The 27,362-nt window shown below is 31.0% G+C and overlaps 1 protein-coding gene across 3 annotated transcripts; it reads left to right on the top strand.

Annotated features, from left to right (window-relative positions):
- The first annotated feature begins 899 nt into the window (after positions 1–899).
- On the top strand, positions 900–22,541 carry LOC129913332 (uncharacterized). 3 transcript variants are annotated; one of them, XM_055991946.1, is made up of 4 exons: positions 900–1,168; positions 17,123–18,448; positions 21,291–21,635; positions 21,701–22,541. In XM_055991946.1, the coding sequence occupies exons 2-4, from the start codon at positions 17,135–17,137 to the stop codon at positions 21,830–21,832; spliced, it is 1,791 nt and encodes a 596-aa protein (XP_055847921.1). In that variant the 5' UTR covers positions 900–1,168; positions 17,123–17,134; the 3' UTR covers positions 21,833–22,541. The 3 variants fall into 3 exon arrangements, with proteins under 3 accessions (XP_055847921.1, XP_055847920.1, XP_055847922.1); XM_055991945.1 differs by having other exon boundaries at positions 900–1,343; XM_055991947.1 differs by lacking the exon at positions 900–1,168 and adding an exon at positions 7,823–8,321.
- The last annotated feature ends 4,821 nt before the right edge of the window (positions 22,542–27,362 follow it).

The following is a 27,362-nucleotide window of genomic DNA, read 5'->3' as shown; positions in this document are numbered from 1 at the left end:
TATGCAAGCAAAATTGTTACTTGGGTAGTACGTAGCTGAAGCGAAACGAAAAATTTTCAAGTCTCCAAAGTCGACAACGAAAATGCCAACGAAAAAATATCATCGAGTATTCTGTCAAAATGAGAATACAAAAAATTCCAAATGAATTTATGGTGTTTCCGTTTGGTAAAAAAATCAATTTATTTTTTGATCTAAATCCGTCAAAAAAAACAATTTTTGATCTGTTCAACTACAATAAAGTATTCGCAACAACAGTTTTTTGACAGATTTAGATCAAAAAATAAATTGATTTCTTTACCAAACGAAAACACCATTAGAATCAAGGGCATCTCAATTACACTGAACACAAATTACTCTCAGGACGTCGAGTTTGGACACTAATTTGAACATTTTTATGTTACCTCGCTTTTTTTCGTTTACAATTTCATGTTATGCTTAGACTTCGTAGAGAAATTATGCCTTGTGAATATCTCTCACTCGTTTTCTGCAATTTTAAGTGATTTTTTGTGTTTTTTTTTTAGTTACTCGAAGCAAAATTTAATTAAAATTTTACTATTGCAAAAAAAACCTGACATAATGGCTCATGTGCAAAAAAGAATAAGCTTAGCTTTATCTCATTTTTCAGTACATTCTCTTGAGATCTATCTCATCTTAAGTTCATTTTTATTGCATACTAGCTAATGTCTGATATAAATATTTTTAATGGAGGCAAGACCTTAAAACGTGACCAAACTTTTCAAAGAGAACTTACTACACACCCTTAAATCATGTCTCACTGAATGCTACCATAGCAGCTGCGCACTGACAAATGACTCATCTATCTGTCAAAATTTCATTTCGTACTGTACACATTTTTCAAAAGCAGGGAAATTTTCACAAATCTTCCTCTACGAGCTGTTTTTGTTCCGCTTTTACAAGTTTTATAAAAAAAAAATTGCAATGACGGTTGGTTGTCGCTCGGTTGTCTGGTAAAAAGAAGTGTAAATTTTGTTCTCCTGCTGTGAATAGATAAAAAAAACTTAAAATATACTCCCTATTTAATTGAACTTTTTCTTTCGTTGCCATTTTGTAAACGTAATCTTTTGTTTTTTTCTTCGTTTAGAATTCTTGCAATTGAACAAAAAAAAAATTCCTTGCAAAGCAAAAAAAAAAAGATAAAACGCCATAAGTGAGTCAAAAAAAGCCCGTTGATTTTTTCTCTGTTTTTTTTTTTTTGTGTCTCGCCACTTCCTGTTATTTCGTAACTCAATTTTTCTTTTTTCTAAAAATTCTACGCAATTTATTAATTTTTTTTCATTGCACAAAAAAAATTGCACAATTGCAACTTGTCACAGAAATTACAGGTTAGTATTATTAATAAAAAAATGAAAACGAAATAAAAAATTATATACCTTAACCATTTTGTAGAAAATGAAATAAAAATGCAACAAAATGAGTTCGTTTGTCTGCTTTGTATATAAAAAAATTCTAAGATCAGTGGACCGAATAAAATATTAGGTGTCTCTTGTTTTTGTTTTCTTTTTGTATTAATTTTTGTTTGTTGTTAAAAGTTGAAAAAACTTAGTAACAAGGTCAAACTGGTTTTCTTAAGTTGAAGATTTTTTTGTTAACAATTAAAATTAATAAATTTGTTGTAGAATAAAAACAACTACTTGCTCCTTTTCATTGTAAACAACTCATAGTCTATATGTATTTTAAGTAAGGTTATGTTTTAGATGTTTACTTGCAACTACATGATTTTCCAACAAAAATAAAAGTTCCTTTTTAGATTCACTAAATAATTTAAGTTTGTTGCTAGTTATCTTCATTTCTTTTTTCTAACCAAGTTTGTATTGAGTTTCTCTATATTTTCTTGAATAAATTAAAAAACAACTTTATCTATAGAACTTTTTCCAATAAATCTTGTCTGGAAAATGAATCATTTATAATCAATATGTAAATTATATAAAGTTTTATAATGAAAACTTTAATACTTGATAGGTAGGTAAATAAATACTTTTAAGAATTGAATTGAAAGATATTCTAGCCACTAGATCATATGGGAAAAATTGAAAGAAATTATTAATCGTGCGAATTATACATTTAGTCAAAGTATGAAACTTAAACAAAGAAAACCTATTGTTTGAGTAGGCAAATTGTATATGTATTGTCTTGTCATTGGTCATGCACAGTAGATGGCAGCTTATTTGAGTAGGGTTTTGTTAAAAGCAATTTGTAGTAATTTGAAAATAAACATAAATAACTTAAAATCATAGTTATAAATAGTAAAAAGCATCGCGGTTTGACCTACATACTTTAAGGGCCATTTAAGTTCAAAACTATGTTTTTCAATAGCTTAGATTTAGATTTATTAATTAGCTTAATACAAGCATAGAAACTTACAACTATTGTTTACAAAAAAAAAAAAACTTAAAACTATATGATAAAAATACTTAGAACTAAGAACATCCTAATAAGCTACCCTTTTCTATTCTGACGTTTCTTAGGGAACTATTCTGTGTAGTCCTGTTCTATTCTAAATTTTTCCTCTTTGAACAAGGGTACTACCACTGAACTATAAATTGTGGCCTCTCGCCTCTCTCTTTCGAACCTTGTCAAAATTTTATTGCCAAAAACCGGAGACCTTTTAAAATACCGACGAAAAACGCAAACAAAACAAAAACAAATTTCCTGTTCGATCCAAATATAGAATAAAGAGGCCGAACTGACAGATAAGTCTCCGTGTTTGACAAATAAATTTTGACAATGTTTGAAAGATATTACCTTATTAGCTTATTCTGTGAACTGTGGGGTAAGATAGCCCTAAAGGAAAAACATGTTCGCCCAACTTATTGGTTTGCGTTGATTCTTCAAAGCGTTAAAATTTGCGATATTAGGTCTGTTCCAAACTTTTTGTGTATTAAATTAGGAAATCTGTCAACTTAATGAGAATTGGGAGAGAATTCTCTTAGAAGGAAATAAAACTAAGAAAGACTGCCAAAGAGTCTGGAAAGAGTTGAACGCAAAAAAAAACACATAAACGCGATTCAATTTTAAAATCACGACAATTTGATCTCTTTTTTTCTTTTATTTATTTGTCTGGCATGTGTTCGTCTACTTTTCATTTGACAGAACTCATATTTCTTCCCAAAGAAATTCTTGTCAGGGTGAGGAAATTTTTTACTCTCTAATTAGCGCTCTCTTCTGCACAGTTTTTGTAGTTGGGAACGGACTCGTTACCAAAAATATCCAAATATTACTAAAATCGGCAGTCTCAGACTGATCGTGGAATGGACCTATTATTTTTGATATTTTTACTTTTCGAATCTCATATCGCAATTTCACGCCGGAATAATTTGATATAAACTTCGATAACTAACTGACTAACTATTGTCATTGAAACAGGAAAAATAGGTTTTGCTCGCCAACACGGGTGTAAATAGCGAGCAGCGAAGCCTATGAAGACGAAAAAATCGAAATTTTTCGCCAACAACAAAGGGTTTGCGAATCAGCCTCTACACGAGAGAAAAATTGCGAACATACCAAAGACTGGAGTATTAGCCGATTGATGGTGCGTTGTGGTGTTTTTTTCTACTCATTGCAGGATCTAGGTATGTCATTTTTTAGGATAAAAAGTTCAAAGTATTTTCAATAACATCATTACATATGTAATGATAGATCTCAAGGTTTGTCAATCTTTCTTAGATGATATGTATACATCATCTTGTTGTGATAATATTTTTTACGTAAACACCTTATCTTTGCCGTTCTTGTGCTTAATCAACATACGGTCGTTTCTAGGAATGGTTTGTGTATAGCTTTTTAATACTAGCAGGGCAGCTGCTTGTTTAATCAATTTATATTGAAGGTTTTGAATGAACAACAACAACTTGCGTGTGTTACCACCAAGTTTCTTTTGCATTCGTAGCTCTTTCAAGAGTTATTTTAACTTTATTCTGCTTAAAGTTTCTTCCTTTTGAGGGAACAATTGCCAATTTTATCGCAAATTCATCTTCGGTAGTCGTACAAAGTGAAGCGCATGACGGTTATGCGCTTCAAGAAATAGCATTGTACTCCTTCTAGAAAACTGTCTATGTCGGTGGTGTCGTCAGACCATTTTATTATTTCTTTGATGAAAAATGTTGCCACGTTATATTCCATTATAGACCGCTGTAGAGACATGTTGAAAGGTTATTTCTTTGGACAATTCCATACACTGGGCACAATAATATTTGGTTTTTTTTTCAAGACGATGAGCGAAAAATGACACGTTTCCGTCGAAACAAATATCAAAACGAGATATCAAAATTTGGGTAAAACAAATTAACCGCTTCATTGACAATAGATATGGACCAAATTCCTGATATCAATACTTTGATTGTGCTCTATGCAAACATTTAAATTTTCGATATTTATCAATTAATAGGTTGTTTATTTAAATAAAAGTGTTATAACGTTGTTAGTATGGACGCCTATACTAATTCTATTAGCGCATCATAAATCATTGTGACTCATTAACACTTGATGACAAATAGACAGGTTATCATGTACTAGTTATTTCTGTTACAGCAAGATAAAGAATTAACACTTCATGTAAAAAATGTTCAATATAATAAAGAAAACTCATATTGATTAAAAAAGAAGCACATGTTCACTCAATAGAAACTTGACATTAAACCCTTTCATTGATTACATAGAACAAATAATTATTGCAAAACACTGTATCTAAAGTTAATCGAGAGTTTAGTGGTATGCAAAAAGCAAAAGAAATTGATATCTATTATGAACGTAACTCAACTGGTGCATTATGCCAACTCACAAAGTGTTACATTGTAAACCGGTTTTGTTTGAAATGCCTATTGACGATCTCTAGATTTATTTCTTGGTTGTAATATTTACAAAAAATGCGATTATATCTCTGTTCTCTACTTGATTTGTGGTCATAGTTCAGAATGTAATTTTTCATGAATGCAAATTTCAACATGGGTTTGTCGATTTCTTATGAGTTGTTTTTGCAAGGTGGACAAAATATAAAAAATGTTGTTTTTAACAAATTGATTAATATTTAATTGGGTGTTTGCATTTTAGTTTATATAAAGTTTTCGAAATTCATTTATAAGTTTCGCTGTCTACTTCATTCAACTTTTTAATCACCTTTAACGTGAGCATTTAAAATGCGTTAAATGCTTGTGTAATATTTACATAAATAAATTTTGTTTCTTTTCTTTATAAATGTTAACACTCACTCTCTTTAGGCGCAAATTATTTATTACACGAAAAGGAAACGAAAAATGAGGAAAAAAAAGATATTTGTAAAGCCTAAATGGAACATAAACATGAAATCGAGAGTGGTTATTTAAAGAAAGTAGATGATAGTGAGGAACCCACTTTTTAAACGAAATTGTTTCCTGTTTGTATAGAGAAGATTGAATTAATGTATCTCGTTCATTTTCTGTGCGCCAGACCGAAGTAATGTATAAGTTGTGTGTTGGTATTCAAATAATTGCATTGACCTTGCTAAATCTATCGTTTGGATTGGATATAAGGTAGCTACAATTTCTGCAATTTGCATAACAAAATTGAAAATGGTTACCAATAAATAAATTAATCTAGTTGATTGCACAATTAAAACGAATAGGACTTAACTTTTTGTGGATTCGATTCATTTGAATATAAAAACAGAATCCATTAATCTTAATATTTAGATTAATGGAATATATTTTGCACTTTTTATTTACTACGCGCCCTTTTTTCTAATAGTACATATGTAAGTAGTATGTATATTTTTTGTGCAAAATTCAGTGACACAAAAACGCATACAAACAAAATACATAATACAATCTTGAAGAGAATGTTGAAGAATATTGAAAATAGTTGCAAGATGCATTTTTAGGAAAAACATTTTTAAAATCGTTAGAGCCGTTTTTTTTGTTGAGTTTTTTGAAAAAAAAAAAAAATTTAATTGGATGGAATTACGAGTCACTGAGAAAATCAGATAAAAAAAAATTGTCCTAGGGCAGGTACGGCTAATAATGATTTTCCAAAAGAATAATCATTAAAAGATAGACAATGTCTAAAAATAACATTTGAATTTTTTTAGGTAAAATAATGAGAAAATTAAAATTTTACAAAATTGATATATTTCATACAATAAACGGCAATCCCTTTGTTTTATCAAAACCTAGGGGTGATATTTTATGAAAATCGGTGCATTATTACAGTGGTGACGAAAGTCCAAATTTTTTTTTAATTATTTTTTTGTGTTTTTGCAATTCTTGGCCATAACTTTTTTTTGTTAAGACAAATACAAAAAAATTTCAAAAACATCGCCACTAGAAGATGAAATGAAACGATTGCTGTTTATTGTATGAAAATCGTTCTACAGAGATGATTAAGGTCCAAAATTTTTTAAGTTATTTATATACCTATACTTGTTTTGTTATAAATTTTTTGTAAAGACAAATACAAAAAAAAACAAAAAGCGATTACCGTTTATTTTATGAAAATCGGTGCAGAAAGTTCAAAGTTTTGTACGTCAATTTTTTTGGTGTTTTCTGCGTTTTTTACCATAACTTATTTGTCAAGACCAGAGACCAGAAATAACAGTCAACCTTTATTTTCAATCGGTTTCTCTCTGAGAGTTAACACATTACTTTAAATAGTTTCGGTTAAGGTTTGAGATTTATTTTTAAAAATCAAAAATAAAGGTTATCGGTTGAGATTTATTTTTTATTTTTTTAAATGGTTGAGATTTTTACAAAAGCGTTTTCGCCCGCCCAACTTCAAACGGCTATATCTCTAATGTTGAAAAAAATGAAAAAAAAAAAAATTTGATGCCAAAAAGTAGCGAGGACTCTAACCTACATTTGGGCACAACTCCCATCCCTGTAGGTGCACGCTAGAGTGACCGCAACTCCCATAGAAAAAAATTTTTGTCGAATTTTTTTCGGGGGAACCCCATAAAATGTTCCGCCTTTGCAGATTTTTAGATAGCCAAAATTTCAGCTCGATTGGATAAGTCTAAATGGTGCCGACACTCGCTCAAAGTATCAAAAATCTCTGTTTTTTCACTGTTTTTCGAAGAAAATTAGCTCTAGCTCCCAAACAGATGGGGTTATTTTCACTTTTTATATATTAAATGAAAGGTAGTGTTATTACACATAATTCAGATTCAAAATTTGTTTAGTTTTACAAAAAAAAAAAAAATATTGTCATCAATTTAAATTTTCAGTACTTACCTCAAAAAGAGCTGAAGTGCAAACTCGATTTAAAATAAAACTTTCTATGTTATAGATTGATGTTACCTATCTAATTGAAATGCTTCTCGTATTATATATAATAATATATAATAATTTAATAATAGATTTTAATTTATTGTTAATTCTTATAAATAAATAAATATAATAATTTTATCAATTATAGAAGCACAGAGTAAAATTGACTGAAAAAAAAAAACAAAACAAAAAGGGCACCCAGTGGGGGTTGAACCTGCTATGCCTGGATTGATAGGCGAGCGCTTTAACATCGGGCTAACTCAATGTTGACAATTGTCGTGACAAACTTAAACAAATCTTAAGATATTCAACGAAGTGTTATGGAATTTTCAGGATTTAAGCTTTTAATAGAAAAAAAATTAAATTTTAGAGAAATAATTTTTCTGTTTATTTACGTTTTTTTTATAGAAAAAAAAATAAAATGCAGTTGTAAAATACATATTTGTTGTTTTTTTTATGAAGTTTAAGCTTCACGAGTCGTTTCGTTGGTAGTTCAATAATTTTATTAAGATAAACTCTCGCTTTTTGCTAATTTTCCTTTGAATATAAAATAAATTAACTTAAAAGATTAAAAGAAGTTTTAAGAATTGTTAGTGTTTTCCAGATATATTTTGTGTTCGTTGATATGGCATTGGCAGCAAACACCCGAGAAAAAATTTTTCTTGTAGGCTATCCGTCTCATCAAATTACAGGGTGTAAATTACCCTCAAATCGTCAAGTTTTGTCAACACTATTTTTTAATTTGCGAATTGTAAAATTAAATTTAAAGGAATCTGCAAGACTTGTCATTCGAGAGGTACTTATTTTTTGGGAAGAAGCCAGAATCCAAACAAAATATGAAAAAGATGCCATTGTTAAATTAGAAAAACTTTACAATGAGTGGAGAAATCACCAACGAAATAAAAACAAAACGCTTGAAAGCACCAAAAATAAAATAAAAGAATTTGCGTTGAAAATGGACGATCTCTTTGATATAGCACATCGAGATGCCTTGACCATTACTGAAAAAAAACGCAGTAAAAAAAAAGTTTCATTTTAAATCGAGTTTGCACTTCAGCTCTTTTTGAGGTAAGTACTGAAAATTTAAATTGATGCCAATTTTTTTTTTTTTTTTGTAAAACTAAACAAATTTTGAATCTGAATTAGGTGTAATAACACTACCTTTCATTTAATATATAAAAAGTGAAAATAACCCCATCTGTTTGGGAGTTTCTTCGAAAAACAGTGAAAAAACAGAGATTTTTGATACTTTGAGCGAGTGTCGGCACCATTTAGACTTATCCAATCGAGCTGAAATTTTGGCTATCTAAAAATCTGCAAAGGCGGAACATTTTATGGGGTTCCCCCGACCAAATTTCGAAAATCGATTTCTTGCGGACACTCTAGTGCACGCGTTCTCAAACCGGGAGAACTTAAAGGATAAAAAAAAGTTAAGCCCGATTTTGTAAAAAATAGGCATGATGTGGCGGTTTAACACGGAAGATGATTTTTTAAAAATCTGACAATGTGCAAAGCGTAGGCCCATGACACAAGCTATCATTTGGCATCACTCCCAAAAAATGCTCTCAAGCGGTTTAGACTCCAGGAACGTTCAAAGATTCGGGGATTTTTCGAAAAACATTTAACCCCAACTTTCAAACGCGATTTTCTCGGAATTTTGAAAAAAAAATTCCAAAAACCCGATTATACCACTATCGGGTAGCTGAGAATATAAGCTTTCATATGGCACCACTCCCATGTCTCTAGGAATTGATACATTTGCAGATAAGATTTATTTTTTTCTCTCAGCGATAAATCTCACTAGTTGACCGAAACATAAAAAAATACAAAATAAAGGTTTCTCTCAGACCTTGACTGAAATTTTTCTTTTTTACAAATAAAGGTTACATATTTTATGACCTTTATTGAAAATGGCTACAAATAAGAGTTATAAGGAAGGTTGAGATTTATTTCTGATCTCTGGTTAAGACAAATGAAAAGAAACTTCAAAATATCGCCCTTAGATTTTAATGCCGTTTAATTTTTTCAAATTGGACTAGTTTTGCGACTCTGGTGGCTGCCCAAACCTCAGAAGACAAATTGTCTGCAAAGTTCAGGATCATTTTTGTTTGCATTATCTACCATAGTAATGTCATATCTGATTGCGTTCTCATCTTTTTTTTACGACTGGATAACTTGATATAAATAGTACCGGACAAAACACTTGCAACTCCAAGTGAAATTAAACAAATTGTTTAACTTGTTTAAAATTTGAATCAATAGGTACTAAGCAATAATAAATGGCGAAACCTCAGTATACAAAGAAAATAATATATATATAATTTTCAAAATAAAAATGCATGCGCCAAAAAAGTTGCAACTTTTAATAAATAAACCCTCTGTCGGCACACGGGTGCGAATTTGGGAGGACAAAAATAAAAAGTGGCCACAAAAAAGTGTCTTTATATGGGTAAAAATACATTTTTTTGGAATTGTGAATACAATATTCAAATTCCTCGGAAAATTCTACATCAATTTCATATGTGATTCTTTATAAAATAGTGAGACCGAAAAAAGTTCTAGCGACATGAAAAAGTATAAACCAAATTCGCAAAAAAGAGGTGTGCCTACAGAGGGTTATAAAATAGTAAATTTTTAGTGACAAAACCTTTGTTTTCTAACACGGCCTTCGCCGACGAGACATTGGTTCCATTAAAATTTGTAAAATAGTAAATGGTATGTCATTCCAAGCCTTCATATCTACGTCTGCATTTCTAACGTTTTCCAAAACTGTAATATTTACATAATAAACCACTGGAATGGCCTGTGTGTTTTCGGTCATTGTCTTATTGAAAGACCAAAGCAATGACATTACCAAGTGTAGCACAACACCTTCCAAAATATTTTACAATGCGTATTGGTCCATCATTCGATGAATTTGATATAAGATACAAGTTCAAGTTCATGAGTTCAAACTTTCACTAAGTGCTAGAATGGTATCTAGTCGACTAGCCATTACTGATTTATGCACTTATCGACTTCCTAAAAACCAATAGTTTCAATTTTTCGTTGGATATAAAGAAATGGGTTGGAGTCCTTTTTAGCGATGAATGGAAATTTAATATCATGGGCAATGCTTGAAAATCTTTTTAAACTATCCTACTTTTTGAAAATCAATTTTAACCTTTTTAAAAAGGGAAATAATAATCTGCTTTTTTATGATTATGTGAGGAATCGATTTATATTGGCATATTTGTGCAGACGTATCAGTGTAATTTATGTGCACTGAAAATTGTGTGGGATTTATTTTATAGTGATGTGATTTAAGAAGCCGTAGAATCAATAATTTCACTTAAATTTCAAATCGGTTCCGGTATATAATTATAGGGTTGTATGTAAGCACATTTTTACGGTGACATACATACATTTAATTCTCTTTTAGCGATATAAAAAAATTCAAATAAAAGAAATCGTTGCCTTTATAAAATATATTAGATTAGATTGTTTAACCTTTTTCATAAAAAAATGCTTCGAGTGAAGAACAAAGATAAGTTGCAATATTCTGTTTTGTATGTAATCGCATGAATTGAGAGACGCGATAAATCTGGGTTATTTTTATTTAAATTCAAAACCAGAAGTTTTGAAATAACTTGCAATTTATCATAATTATTTGAATAGTATAATCAACATTATTTCAATGTGTATTAAAAGTATTCTTTTATCACATTTATGTGTCTGTGGTGCAAAGAAATTTTCATCATTAATACGTGCCTTCAATCCGAACCATACCACAGTTATAAAAAGCTATTGTTTTATTTTACTTTTTTTTTGAGAGAGGCAAACAAAAATTCTTCTGAAAGTCTAATTTGCATAATAGACTGTGAGTGAGTAAAGCGTAGGTCGTTTAACTTTTGTTGTATTTGTACTACGTAATCAAATTGAAAGAGAGACTACTATAATACATTTATAGCTCCTCGTGCGTTGCGTCGGGGCAACAACCGCCTGTAATCGAATTCATATCAATTTGTTCGTTCTCATGAAAGCAAATTAATAATGAAGAAAAAAAATATAGTTTATTAAATTATGCCGAACCTCGAACGGTACAAAAGTCACATATTAAATGGCGGCATAGTTTTAGATATTTAAAAGTGTAATGGAATCAAACAAATATTTAGAGTTCCAATAATTGTGTTAATAGAGGATGTATTGAGACACATCAGACATCACACATCAAATACTTAGTAGCAAGGAAGAAGTGTCACAATGATTTTCATGATAAAATTTAGGCAGGTAGTTTTTATTTTGAATAAAAAAAAACTATAGGAGTTTCATATCGATGAATTTAAGTTGATCCTTGTGAAGTATGAACTAGCTAAAGAACAGTTTTCTAAGTCTATCTTCAAAAAACGAATTTTGTTTCTTGCAGCAAATTTGTTCTCCTCATGAAAAGTCTTATTTTGTTCCTCTCTGACTCCATGATTAAAGCACCAGTAACAGTTGGGTTGTTAATGGCATTTTCAGGTTATCTCGCACTATTTTTTCAAGAACAATATGGAAGTGCAACACCCGGAAGCAGTCCTCTGGTCATTTTATTGTTTATATTTTTTTTTTTAATGTTTACGAAGGGGGATTCCTCTAGCGTCAAAAGGCTGTTAGTGAATCCAGTTGATGATTTTTTTTTTCAGTCTGTGGTAAAAATTTCCCATTTGATTCCAGTTTTTAAAAAATCACATATTCACGCTTGCAATTTTTCGTACTGTTTAGATTAGGGTGGTCAAAGCTTGTATGGGAAAAATTAAATTTTCTAAAAGTGGTCAGACCATGTCCTAGTTTTGTTCCAAATCCTACTAGTGTCCTACTGTTGAATTTCCAACCTCATACCTTACATAATTTTTTTTTTTTGAAAAAAGTAAAAAAACAGGATTTTTTGTTTAGTTCGTTGGTGTAGTGGCGTTGAAGATAATGCATATTGAATTTTGAAAACAGAATTTTATAAAAAAGATTTTTAGAAGCCAATAACACTAGTCTGCAAAATTTATCTTTTTTTTTCTCCTTCAAATAATTTTTTGAAATTATGAAATCTGAATCTAAATCTGGTTTCAAATTCTATCACGTACCATTTTTTTCTTAAATGATTTTTTAAAAATATGAGTAGATTGTAGAAAATAACCCTTTTAGATTCGGTTGACCTTGTACAAAAATAAAACTATTATTCATATTGAGCTCAAATTTGGAGGACTTATTTTTTATAATATGATATGTCATATGATACCAAATTTGCATTTATTAAGAAAAGTTTAAACACATTTTAAGATACTAATTGACAAAAATAGCAAAAATATCGAAATCCTGCAGTTTTTAGTAAATCCCACATGAAATAAACATCTTAATTAAGGAAAATGTAAAATATCAACACCCATTATATTTAAAAGGCAAATATGTAAAGAAAACCATAATAAAACACATTCAACAAAATTTTTAAGTGTTCTGTAATTTTAAATACTGTTTTTCTATTGAGAAATATCTTATTTGTAATAAACCAATCGATAAACTGCCTTGTAAAGCTTCAGGTTTGTTTCTCCTAGAAACAAAAGTATACTTTTCTTTTAGTTTTTGATGTGCTGAGTTAAAATCCGAAGTCAAAAAAAATTCTATCACATCAGGATTTTCAGATATTCGCAATAAAGGATCACAAAATCATGTTTTTTTTTGACAATCTCAAAAAAACTACTATATCTCAAAAACCAGAGCTGACCGAAATTTTTTGAGTTCGGATTCAAAATCAGCACACTAAAATCCATTAGAAAAGTATACTATTGTTCTAGGGAGAAAGATATATGAATTTTTAGAGATCAGTTTCTTTATGGTAAGATATGCCAAACCTACTAAACTTACTTAAATTAAGATATCTCGGAGAAGAAAAGAGATATTGAGAAGATTGAAACTCAATTTGAAAGAAAAAAATAAGTTCGCTTACCCTTACAATTTTAATTGAAAAAGATTAAATTATGCCAATATATTTCTTCGAAAACAGCAAAAAAAAATGGGGTTTTTGAGATTTTCTAACGCGAATATCTAAAAAAAAAAACGTGACGTACTAGGCCAATTCTGACTCAGATTCGGAATCAGCATACAAAAATCCTTTAGAAAAGTATAGTTTTATTAAAAGGAGGATTTCCTTGCAGACCAGTGTAATTTTATCACCCACTGTACCATTTATATCGTTTTTTCTTTGATTATTGAAAGCACGAAAGGGCATATGAATTAATAAAACAATTAATTTTTCATTGTAATAATAACTTTAAAAGCTCAACCCGCCCATCAATAGATGAGTCAAATCAAATTGGAAACTCAGTTCAATTTTTGTTCAGAAGTCTGTTTTTTTTCAGTTGTATTGAATTTAATTTTAAGGAAAAATTGATGATTTCTTATTTATTCTAATTTTCGCTACCTATTTCTTAACTGTCGGAACAATAAAAGTCACTTCCGAAAGTAAAGAAAAATTTCGTTTAAAAAAAAAAAATAATAATCAAAGACAGAATCATTTATTTCAATTCCTTATTAATTTTTCTTTTATCTCTTAAAAACTCATTTGTTGGCATTTAAGTATATTAAAGTGAATACCAACAAGAATAATGGCGTTGATTTTAAAACAAACTCAAGTAATACACCGGTGCCCTTAAATGGGCGTTTGGCGTCATTGAAGGTGGACAAAAATGGACATATTATGTATGTACTCAGACTAGAGACATCACATTTTAAATGGTATTTTGATGATTTTTGTGTTCTATTAAGAATTTAAAGTCTAGTAGACACAGTCACTACCAAATAATAGCTTATAGTTACTTAAAAGCACGTTTAAACCAAAAAAGAATAAAACTTGAAAATAATTTCGGAAATAGAAAATTCAATTTTAACAAATGTTTGCTTTAATCATATATGTTTGCTGTAACTTTTAAAGTTAAGGCTGTCTTAAAACCTTAATTAATATTTTAAATCATAAGCCCATTATACCTTTTACCTGAGAATGGCTTAGAACTAAAATAATATACTATTTCAAGTAATAATTTGTTTAAATGTTAATTGTAATTTTTTTATTGACACTGACTGTATTTTCGAAAAAAAAGTTGGCATAGCTATTTGTTTAGGAATTGGTTCTATTATCTATATACCTACATTCATACGTAAGCAGCTGACGACCTTCATTTTTTTTTATTTTTATTAATAACAAGTGTTGTTTATTTTTATTATATATTTCTTTTAGTCACATTCGTGTCGTCGATCTTTGTTTGTTTTTTTTTTTTTTTTAATAAAATATTTATTGTTGATACAAGTAGGTAGATAAGTATCTGCAATTCATATTGTTTTCTCTCAACAAAAAATTTTTCGTTAATGGTGGTTTTATTTTTTTGTGAATCATTTTTCTAGAAAACTTTCTTTTTAACCGTTCAAATTTTTGTTTTGATTAAATAAGTGTAGATAAGGCACGTTTTTTTCTCTACAGTATTTTAGATTTTTGATTAGTTGTTGTATTATGATAATGGGTTACAAGAAAAAAAAATATAAAGAGGAAACTAATTTGTTTAGCTTTTCTTATAGCGACACAGTCGATTTTAACGAAATTGTAGGTATACACAAAAGTTTAAAAATAGCCTTAAACCATGACTTAATTCAAACCTGTTCGCCAAATATGAGATATTTAATCAACTCTTTTGATAGAACACATGAAATATGATGATTCTAGAAAAAAGAAAGATTTTCTATTTCATAATTCATAATTGTTCTATTTTGCATCACCAGTATATAGAAAATTTTAAAATAATTGTGATGTCAGCAAAATTTGTATGCAGATTGGAGGTGAACTGTTTAGAATAAATGGGCTTTTGCTATTTGAAAACATTTTCAAGAGCCTTTTTGATAGGAACACGCAAATGCCGAAAGGAATGAATAAATGTTTAAATCCAACTGTGCATAGGCATACAGCGACAATACTTAGCGTTATCTGATATAATTTCTGCGGAAGTTGTTAGGATTCCTTATCTTTTCTGTTCATGTTCAGGAGGTCCAGGACGGAACTTGGTAAAATTAATTTCTAACAGATGCTTTTAATTTGTATCAAATTGACTGCTTTTTTTTAACTACTTTTCAAGTACAATACCAGCCTTATTCTGCTATTCGATTCACGTTAATCGAAAGCGTTGCTTGCATTTGTATTTGAAAATTTCAAGAAAAACTATTTCTTAAAATTTAATACTTAAAAGCTTCTCATTTTAGACTTTCGCTTGGATCGAATAGCAGAATAGGGCTGCACAGTTTGTTGTTGTCGGGAATATCCGATTCCCTCTTGAATTTGAATTTTTTCATATCTGAAATAAATACAAAATGTCGTTACATTTATTGGTTCCAAGAGTTCTTTTATTTGCAACTCTTTTTCGCTCTATCATGTTATTGCCTTCTAAAACGGATTCTAGGGTTACCTGCTTTGTATGTGACTGTACCAGCTTTGTGCTGTATTTTGTCCTAAACCATACTTTTTGAAGGCTTCCTTGGTTTTGTTTGCCTCTTATTAGCTCAAGATTTGTTACTAAAGTCATACAAATCATGTTGTTCTTAGTTGCCGCCAATTGACTAACATACATTTTGTATAATACCCAACATTCTGAATTGGACGAACAGAACTGAGGAGGTATCTCGCCGGGACTGATCTTTTGATCTTTATAAGAGTTTTCACTGCCATGCTAACCTCTTTGATTTTGGAAACTTCTTTTAAAATTAAATTCGACTGTTGGAAAGTATATGTGAGGAACACAAATAGTTGGCCTTCTTTTTTCTTTAATTGGCAATTTGAATATATTGTGATGCAGTTCCTGAAATAGTCGGTTGTATCAACAGAAGTAAATGTACCTATAGCCTTTTTTATCAAACAATATCAAGCAATTTTTATCAATACTCGCAGAATAAAATTTAATCAGAAAGAACAACAAAAATTTCTATACGGGCTTGAAAATCTGCTCCATGTGAAGTTTCAAATGCAGGTTCAACTGAACTACATTTACATTTACATTTTTTTTTTGCGGGAAGCTGACATGATAGTTTTCAATCAGCAAAATTTATCCTGCCCTTTTATGAATATCATTTGTTTTGTATAGCTGGTTTGTTACGAATCCTAAAAAATTCCTTTCGAAACAGCAATTGATTAAGATATTAGCAATGCAATTGATGACAAGGCCAATTGATTTGAATTTTCTTAATTTTTTGTGGTCACCATTTGAATATGACTCTCATTTTGATGATGACACAAAAAGTTAGTTTTACCCAAACATTTATCCTAAATGCCATTTTTGGGTTTATTTAAAAACGCACCTCGAAAATAAACTTAGACTTTTCCACCCACCATTGTCATTAAATTAAACTCCTAACATATCATTGCGGAAGATGAATGTCAAAGACTTGTTTTACCAAATCGATAAAGTCACACAAAAAACTAAGTCATAGGACATATGGGAACAGAGCGATGTTAAGCAGCTAGGTCTAAAATTTCCATTTGCATTTACCTGTGTAAATCTTTGTACTTTGCCTCAAAGTGGAAAACTTTTCATAAAAAGCATGTGGTTAAACTGTAATTTGGCCCTTGGGAAGTTCCATTTAATGACTAATCTAAAAATAAAATACATGTTTACGAAGCATTTTTACGTCCTTAAAGTACTAATGTTAACCACACCATCAGTGTGTTACCCGAGTTCATAGTATGATGTATAAAATTCCATAAAAAGTTCTGAGCGAGCGATAAGAATGTCATTGATAACGGCGCTACTGTTAAAATAAAAATAAATACTACTTCACACAGTATTATTTATAAATAATAATTTTTCTTTGTTTTTTTTTTACAGAAACCCCATAGCATGACAATTCCATCACGTCCCGCACCTCCTCCACCAACAAGCGTCGGCAATAACAATAATAATTTATCACAATACCAACGACAACAGCAAAATGGGGGCGTCGTACCTAAGTTAACAATAAAACTCCCACCTCCGCCTACAAAAGGCGTTCCTAAGGGCGGTGGAAGTAATTACGCATCCACCTCATCCATATACCGCAGTAACAGTAATAATTCCCTAACGTCTAATGGTCTAACAAATTCGTCGTCAATTACTAGAAAATTCCCAGCGGCAAATGTTCGATATGCACCGACAACAAACTGGGATGGATCACCCTTTGAACCAATGGTCAATGGCAAAAAGGCACCTCCACCTAGGCCACCACCGCCTAAACGACCACCACCACCTAAAATAAATAATGGCCATACAACACCACCAACCCAATCGGTGAACATCCTATCGAATATATTTGGACGTAAAAAGTCAACTAAAGCACCAAAACGGCCATCTCAGAGGCCAGGTGCATACGTCGCTTCTGCAAATTCTAGTTCATTTTACGGTACCAGCTCAGGTCAATCACACTCAAACTCTTTATATTCATTTCCACCAACAACGTTGGCGCCACCATCTTCAGAAACCAATGTCCAGCTGATCAGTTTTGATTCGCCCCCCAGTTCTCCAACATTCACACAAAAATCAAATAGTGATTGTGTTTCTGTTGATAGTTTCAGTTCGGATTCGAACTTTAGTTCGCCAAACAATGGAAGTGTGTCCCAACCAGAGTCAGGATTCGAGGATGATTTCAGTAGTAGTCGCGCCACAACAAGTCCACTAGATCCATGGGATGCTTTCAATAATGGTGGCACTGATTTAAGTTCTCATACAACACTGGGCAGTGCCCCAGTTCGAAACTATAGTATTGTCACTAATCGAATACAACAAAACACGGATAATCAATTATGTAATGGAAAGAGTTTGCTTCCTCCACCTCCTCTGTTGCATATGCCAACAATTATTAAACCGAAAATCTCTCAAAAGCCTAAAGCACCAAAACCACCGACGTTGGAACAGGCAAGGTATGACCTTGCTATAGGTGCAAAACAGTCACAGTCATCATTATTAAATGGGGACGCTATAACGCCCCCTTCACCACCAATGCCAAATTGTCCACCACCACCACCGCCACCAGGTGGAATTAGTATTTTGGATGTAATTAAAGGTGACGTAGATGCATTGAGTTTGGGTGCTAATTATGATGATAGTGCTAACGAACAAGCATACGGCATTGCTCTTTATGAATTCGAGGGTGCAGTCGAAGGTGATCTTAGTTTTAGGGTGAGTATACTATTTATTTAATTTATGTTTGCTTAGATACATTTTACTTTTATTTGCTGAGTATATTTGGGACTGACCCTTATATTAGCTACTTCTTTTGGTTTAGAATAATCATTTACAAAATACAGCTTTATTTTATTTATAAAAAATTGCAAATAAGATCTTTATTAGAAGAGTTGTTGTTAAAGCGGCATTCAATAGCATCTTCCAGGCCACTGTGGATTGCAGTCTCAATTTCGCATCTCAATTTATTGGAGATCATTTTCAACCTGATCGTTCCATAAGAGAATAAGTCTCCCTCTGTTTGGCGTTAAATGCTTAACGAAAAGGAGGGTTGATGTTCATTTGCTCTACGTTTTCCAGCCATTCTAATTGGCATAGTTCGTGAACTTAGTCCTTGTAACTTCTTAACCATATGAATTCTTGGCTTTTGAGTTAAATGGGGCCATTAAGCTTAGGAAGGATTTTACTTTCGAATACGCCGAAGGAGCATTTAGGTAGGTAGGTAGAAATACTAGATATGAACCAATTAGTTCTGGAATGCGCCGTTTTCATACCATTCTTCGAATAAGATGTGAGTGCTTAGAAGGTTTTTAAATTACGGTGAAATCTTGCTAACTTGAACACATACGAAACCAGGCCTGTTCAAGTTACTGGAACATAAAAAAAGTCTCCGTTTTTGTATGAATTCAATTTGTTATTATGTAAATGACAAAAAACACGATTTGCAATCGTAGTAACCCAAATTGAGGAAATTCAAACTTCTGTTGAAATACAATTTATTAGTTCAAGTTATAGAGCTTCAAATAGTTTAATTATTCAACTTATAGAGTCAGCAATAAAAAAGTTCAAGAAAATAGGATGTTCAAGTTATTGGATTGTTCAAGTTATCGTATGTTCTAGTAAGCGAGAGTCCACTATAAATTAAATTGGCTGCAGAGAAATTGATCATATTCATTAGACTGATTCAAAAAAAATTTTTTTTGGTTCAAAGCATTACCGAAAATATTGTTGGAAATGACGAAAAAAAAAATACTGTAAAAGTTTCAGCCTTAATGTTAACATTTAGTACCGCCGCATCGCAAATTTCTATTTCCCATACGATTTGTATGGGAAAGATTGTGTATTTGTGTTTAGAATTTTGTATCCTTTTAATGGTTTATCAAAAGGGCTAGATTTCATCATTTTCTTGAATAAAATTGAACGCTCTACAAAATTTTATTTATAAAATTAAAAAAAAAAACCGACGCGAAAAATTGATTAAAATAATTTTTAGTTGAAAAAATGAATAATTCGAGTTTATTGAAGAAATCGAATATGATAGTATTAGGGGTTTGAGAGTTATATAAAAGGATATGTGAAACCAAAACACAACATAGAATACAAATATTCGAAAATTTTGCCAAATTTTTTGAAAAACCTAATAATTTCGTCAAAAAATCGGTTTTTTACTGTACATGAGCCTGAAAATTATAAAAAACGTGGGCGATCATTTCGTTTTCATATTCGTTTCTACAACTTGGGCAGAAAGAGCTTTTGTATTTACTTGTAAGGTGGCTCACAGTCCAGGATTGGTTCTTGAACTAAACCAACAACCCTCTTCAGCCAGCTAGCTGTCTTTAGCTACGCACATCAAGTTGGTTGTGGTTGTTCTCCAACTGAGGGAGCCATCTAAGATGAGGTCTTCCTCTTCCACGTTGCCCATCGGGGTTAGACACGAAAACTACGTGCTGGTGCGTCGGTGTTCATACGCTCCACTTTTCTCAGCCATCTTAACTGCTGCTTTCAGCTTTCTTAGCAGGGCGATGTCCCTGTAAAACCCGTAAAGCTCGTGGTTGTATTTTATCCTTTATCTTAGAGGAAGAGCTTTACTGCTTAAATGCCCTCTTAGCTCGAAAAAACAGCGATGTGCAAGAGTGATTCTTTGCTTGATTTCTGCACTATGCTCTAATGTCATTGTGCCAGATTACAGTGGAACCCATTTTTACCGCCTCCATCTCAACAACAGCAAATGCACCACTGACAGCTCGCTTCATTCAGCGGATAATGTCAATTTCATCCGCATTAGCCAGAAATTAAAAGGACTCAGAAAAGTTGTACCACTGGTGTTGAACTGCTCACAATAGCTTCACGTACGATGTTAAAGAGGTTGCATGGTAGTGCAATACCTTGTCGTTAACTTTCTTGACATCATAGGCTTCGGTAATGTTCCTGCCGACATTGACGGAGCAGCGAAAATGGGTCTATAAAACTCGTCTCTATTTAGAAGATGGTGTGCATCGATTTGTTATTCTTGGGTTTTATCTAAAATTTGTCGGAGTGTGTAGATTTGGTCGATGGTAGATTTCTCTTACCTAAAACCACACTAAAAGGGGCCGATCACGTCTTTGGCAGAGGTTCTAGGCAATCACACAAAATAGCCGACAAAATTTGTTATGCGTTGAGAAGACGTGTACCTCTAAAGTTGGCGCAATTCGTCTCCCTTCTTGTAGATGGGGCATAGTGTGATAAGTTGCTATTCATTGGGCATACTTTCTTCCGACCATATAATGTATTAAAGATTTAATGATCTATGCTCCTGACCAGATCATCTCCACCTCCCTTAAACAGTTCGGCCATCATCTACACCAGCACCTTTATGCAATTTGAGTATCGATATCGCTGTTTTCACATCTTTGATCGGTTGGACGGATATTTTGCCCATCATCGTCCAATTTCTTGGAGACTAATTTCCGGTCTAAAAAAAGCATACCTTAGTTTTCTTAAACATTTTTTAACATTAATTTGAACAAACATTCCTTATTAAATTGGAAATTTATTTTTTTTTTATTGTAATCAACAGGAAAATGAAAAAATATACATTTTGGAAAAACTCAACGACGAATGGTTGAGAGGTCGTAACCGAAGTGGCTGTGAAGGAATATTTCCAACAAATTACATTGACATCAAAGTACCCTTAAAAGATTATACTGACATTTCAAGGACAACGACAACTTCTCTATCAACTCTCACCCAAAGCAGTTCCTCTTCATCATCGTCATATACTCAAAGTTATCATCACGAGGAGAAACAATTAACAAATAGCTTTGGCAGTAGTGCTAAAGCACTAAATGCAAACAATAATTCAAATCAAGTACGATGTATCTATACTTTCGATGCTGGTGAACCTGGTGATTTAATATTTCAAGTAAATATAAATGAAATTCTTTCTATACAAAATAAATGTAAATTTAAACTTTTTTTTAATTTTAGGAAAATGATTATGTAACTGTTTTATACAGAATAAACGAAGACTGGCTCTTTGGAGAAACCCCTGATGGAAGACAGGGACAATTTCCGGCGAATTTTCTTGAATACATACCCGAAAACATACCAATGCCTTAAGTTTATTTTTCTTAATTATATTTCTCTTTATATTGAAGCTTAAACTTTTTTTTTATAAACAATTTATACATTTAGATATTATAAAAACAACAAAATTTTCTACAAAAAAAAATATAATATATTTTTATATCGAGAAATTTAAGAAAAAATAACATGATGATAACAGAAGAGCGAAAAGTGCACACCAAAAGGACGTTGCGATAAGAACTTTGCTTATCACAATTGAATGTAGCTTTTGATAATTGAAAACAATTTAATATTTCTCCTATTCTTAACCGTATACTTACAATAAACATACATAATAAACAACGCACTAATTTACAATGTTAAAGTTTAAGCTTAAATCGTATATGTGTTTTGTATGCAGTAAATTTTTGTTAATGAGAGGAGCTTATGAGATTTCAGTATTTATATTCTGTATTCCTATATTTTCTCGTTGTATATTTTCTTATTATGAATGAATTTGAAATCTGAAATCTGTAATAAACAATTAAGCACTAGAATTTTTTGTTTTTTTGTCAGATATACATATAAATAACTAAACACTAACGTGTTCTCATAATATGTTTGCTATATTAAAATACCGATAGTGAAGTTTGTACTATGAAAAGCGTTTAATTCTTATTTTTTGTAAGCAGGAAGTTTTTAGAAACGTTTATGATGGAAATGAATTGAAATAGAAGAAAAAACAAATTGTTCACATTCACATATTGTTATTATTATTTTTTTTTTTTGCTTATACATATTTGTTATATTTATTATTATTATATTAATATTAATGTCTTAAGAACATACACAAACTAATGTAAGTATTGTAAGTTGATAGATATTTTTTTCTTCTTTCCTACTCTGTCCTAACTTAAGTGATACAAAAAAATAAAATAAAATAAAGTAAAATACGAATATTAAATTAGTTATTTGTTTTATATTTACAAAGTTAAGTACGGGTTTAACAAGGAAACCAAACTTATGGTTTGTTCAACACTAATTGTATACTAAATGAGGAAGAAATTCTTTTGCAAAGAGCAAATATTTTGGAGTGCGGAATAAAATAAGACAAGAATTTAAAAAATATGACTTCAGTTTGTCAGTGTCGGTTTTTGTTTTTATATGCTAAATATTTCTACGAAAACATGAAAATTCGACGAGATATGTATGATATGTATCATAATTCTCCCACGTATTTGCTTCACACTAGTGATCCGCCTGTGGCGTTCGCAGGGTTGACCTGCCTTTTTGACGGGGTTCTCCTTTGAACATGGAAACAATCGGTCTTGTTCTATTTTTTAAAGACGGTATTTTTAACGTGAAGGCTTCCTCGGATCTTCGTACTTCTAAGAGCCTTAGAAACTAAATAATGGAATGGTATGTTTAATGTATTAAAGTTTTGGAACAGCTTAATTCATCCTGTGAGGGTTTACTGTAAGATATTACGACCAAATAACCTCGTGCAATGTGACATTAAAAAACACAATTGCAACGCAAAACTTTTAAAAATGGTATCTCCATTTAGAGGTTTTTAAAGAAAAATTTGTTCAGCACGTTACAATAAATTTAAATAAATGCCAACAAAAACGTTAGTACCCTTATATTAAAATGTCTTAAAAACCGCTCGCAGCTTATAGCATGTCGAAAAAGAAAATGAGATACATATATGTAATTTCCCTCAAAAATTTTAATTTAAACAATTTTCGCCTCATTTGGGTAAAATGAAGTGATTTATTCAATCTTCAATCTAAGTTTTTATATTCTAAGGATTTATAGAGACTGAGCACATAAAGAAGAAAAGATGGGTAAGATTGCGGATAAAATTTTTTTATGATTTTCTTTTCTCCTTTATATCAATAAATGTTCAGAACATAAAAATATGCTAATTTAGTCAAAAGTGTCCTTTTTTGTTGCATAGTTTTTCTTGAATTTTTTTTACGATCGGCCTTATCACGAATTCCCTTCGTATCGGAAATTCTCTACGATTCCCAAAAAAAAAAAAAAAAAATTCACAAAATCCGATCGTAGTGACGATTTGTATGAAATTTTCCATTAAGAACGGATTCCGTGATTGCTTTTTAGGGAATCGTAGCAAATTTCCGATACGAATGGAATTCTTGATAAGGTCGAATATTTTATTTAAAAATTTTAAACGGTTCATATCGATAGAAAATTTATATTTTTTACAAAAAGTTCCTTATGTAGGGCAAGTTAGATGGGCTTACAAAGCAAATAAAAAACAAATTTTAATTAAAATGACGCCTTTATTCATTAGGTTAATTGTTTATTGTAAGAGCTCTCATTATAAATAAAAATAAAAAAATATTGAACAAAAGACGATAAGTTTTGAAAAAACTTCTAACAAAAAAATGCTTTTTGGAAGATTTAACGGTGACCTGCTTTCATTTTTTTTTTAGCTACCAGAGCTTCCAATTTTGCCCATGGATGGTCTTGCCTCAGTATATCATATCTGGATTATTTTTTTTAAATTTATCTTTATGACTCCTTCTCAGAAAATTCTTTTGAATATTCACTTTCTATTATAAAAAAGGGAAAAGATAAAAATTTAAATTTTTTCAGTATTAAAAATACTACTGACTTTTCATATGAACGATAAAAATTTGATGAAAAATTACAAAATTTACCGTTACTCTTCGGCGTCTCAACCAAACTTGCTAAAACTTACAGACGTAATCAGTCATACCAAAAGACACCTATTTTGTATTGTAAGTGCTGCCAATTTTACTTTTTTCATACAACATAGTACAAAAACGGTCTTGTTGCCATAGGCGGTCTTGTCGCCTACATACAATTTCAAATTCAGAAGAAGAATAATATGGTTTGCAAAAATTTCTTTTAAGAAATTTCCTTATTTAAAAATATTTTGATTCATTGGACAAACTTCTGAAGTGAGAAAGAAAAGTCATTCCTGTGTTTTTGTTTGTGTATTCAGGGGCCTTATTTTGTAAAACGATTATCGTTAAAACTACTTCGTTTTCGTTGAAATGCGACTACGTATTACGATAATCGTTTTACTTCAACGATACTCGTTAATCTTTATGACTGCCATTTACCTACCGTTTAACTTTCGTTTTCGTTCAGCTGTCACAATATTATTGCGTTTGCTGGTAAAATTCATGTGAGTCTAAAAAAAATATTTTTTTCGGTCTAGTTTGGCCAAACGACTTTCTCGTTTTACATAATCGCTCTTTGTCGTGACTATTGTTTACTTCAGTATCGTTGACTTGCCGCTCGTTTCGTTTTACGTAATAGACCCCCAGATTGATCATTGACTTAAAATTTATATATAGTATATATATGTATATAGTATATATGTATAGTATATATATATAGTAGTTCAATGAGATTGATCATTTATTATTCAAGATATAGCCCGAACACTAAATGCTTGAAAAAAAAAACACAAAAACCAATTTGAAAACGTATGCATTATAATTTTTTTTTTAAGTATTTCCGAGTCTCTGCTTTAAGGGAAGTTAAAAAAAAATAGTAGGAGCCATTTGGCTGTGTAAGCCAATGTAATTAAAAGATCTACGACATTAATTTCTATAATTTTTTATAATTTATATAATCAAAAATATTGAGAAAAATGCCAAAAACTTTTTTTTTTAACTTGAACCTACATACAAAAAAAAGATTTTTTTCTGGGGTACTCCCTCTTTCGAGGAATTGGCTATGCCTCCAAGAGCATGATTTTGTCATGAAAAAGTGCATTTATGCTCGGGGGTAAATTGTAGGTCGCTTCCATGCTTGCCAATTAATTTTACGCACACAAAAATGGTTGAGAGTTGTTAGCCACAGGCCAAAAAAATTGGTCTCGCGATTCTGTCTGTCTGTCTGGTATCATCAAACTTGGCAATTATGAGTTTGTTAATATTTCCTAGAATCGAAATTTCAATTTTATTTTTTGAACCAAAATTAACGGTACCTCCCATAAAACCAAAATGAAAAAATTAATTTTGTCGAAAACGACTCTAGCTGGGTCTACTTTGGGCCCTAGCGAAGTATCTGCCGGAACGGAAATTTCATACGAATAATGCTTCGAGGTGATTTTGATTAATTCTATTAAAATAAATAAGAACCTTTCATAGAACCGTTTTTTTTTTTTAGTATATAGCCCAGTCATTTTAGTCATTTTTAAGCCCAATCTGCGTAAAAATTCCTACTGGGCTGAATTTTGGTATACAGCTTAATGACGGCTTTGTTATGAAGATGTGAAAAATCGACATTGATATCGTGTCCGCGTTAAGAGTTATAGGGGTCAAAAGATCACAAAAACTGGTTTTTCACGATTTTCAGCAAAACGGTAAGTCTTATCAAAAAATTTTCAATCCAAGAATTGTAGACCAGATTATTATAAATAAAAAGTATCATGACACTTTTTTTCCTAAGACCCACCGTTTCTTAGGTATAACGATTCAAAAAGTTGAAGTTTAGTTGTAATCGTCATAATCCTATTCCTGAAAAAAAACTCCTAACTGAAAAGTTCCTGAAATTTCATTATTTTTTTAGCTTGAATTTTGTTCCTCAACTGTTAAGAATATGGGGAAACCAAAAAAAAATGGAAATTTTCGCCATTTTTCCGATTGGGGCCCTTCTCCCGAAACCATTTCCCTGGGAATTTTTGTTTAGAATATGTCTGAAAATATACAGGGTGTGCAATAGAGAATGGACAACCCTAAAACGGCTTATAGCTACACTTATGATTGTTCTAAAAACAGATAGAAAAAAGTTCTATCGCAACCAGTTCATAAAATATGGACTTTTTTTCGTTCAGTGTATTTTGAATTTTATCATCTTATGTTTTCGTTCACTACAACCACGAATGAATGAATTTTTTTTTTTTTTTTTTATAATTTTCTACAATAATTGGATGAGTACATAAACACTTTAAAAATTTCATAGCTATTGCACATTTTCGTAAAAAAAAATTTGAAATCTGTTTTTTGATGCAAAATGTAAAAAAAGTATTTTATGAAAAATTTTAAACACCTGTGGTATAAAATAAATCTATAGAAACCTAGGTGGCCAACTTTCTTAAAAATATTCTGGTATAAGGAGAATATTTTTAAGAAAGATGGATTATTGTAGAAAATTATAAAAAAAGAAATAAATAAAATTCATTCATTCGTGGTTGTAGTGAACGAAAACATAAGATGATAAAATTTAAAATACACTGAACGAAAAAAGTCCATATTTTATGAACTGGTTGCGATAGAACTTTTTTCTATAAGTTTTTAGAACAATCATAAGTGTAGCTTTAAGCCGTTTTAGGGTTGTCTATTCTCTATTGCACACCCTGTATATTTTCAGACATATTCTAAACAAAAATTCCCAGGGAAATGGTTTCGGGAGAAGGGCCCCAATCGGAAAAATGGCGAAAATTTCTATTTTTTTTTGGTTTCCCCATATTCTTAACAGTTGAGAAACGAAATTCAAGCTAAAAAAATAATGAAATTTCAGGAACTTTTCAGTTAGGAGTTTTTTTTTCAGGAATAGGATTATGACGATTACAACTAAA

Source organism: Episyrphus balteatus, chromosome 3, assembly GCF_945859705.1.
Source record: "Episyrphus balteatus chromosome 3, idEpiBalt1.1, whole genome shotgun sequence".
Classification (NCBI taxonomy): Eukaryota; Metazoa; Arthropoda; class Insecta; order Diptera; family Syrphidae; genus Episyrphus; species Episyrphus balteatus.
Note: the sequence above shows the minus strand (reverse complement) of the source record. Positions and strands in the feature narration are given on the sequence as shown.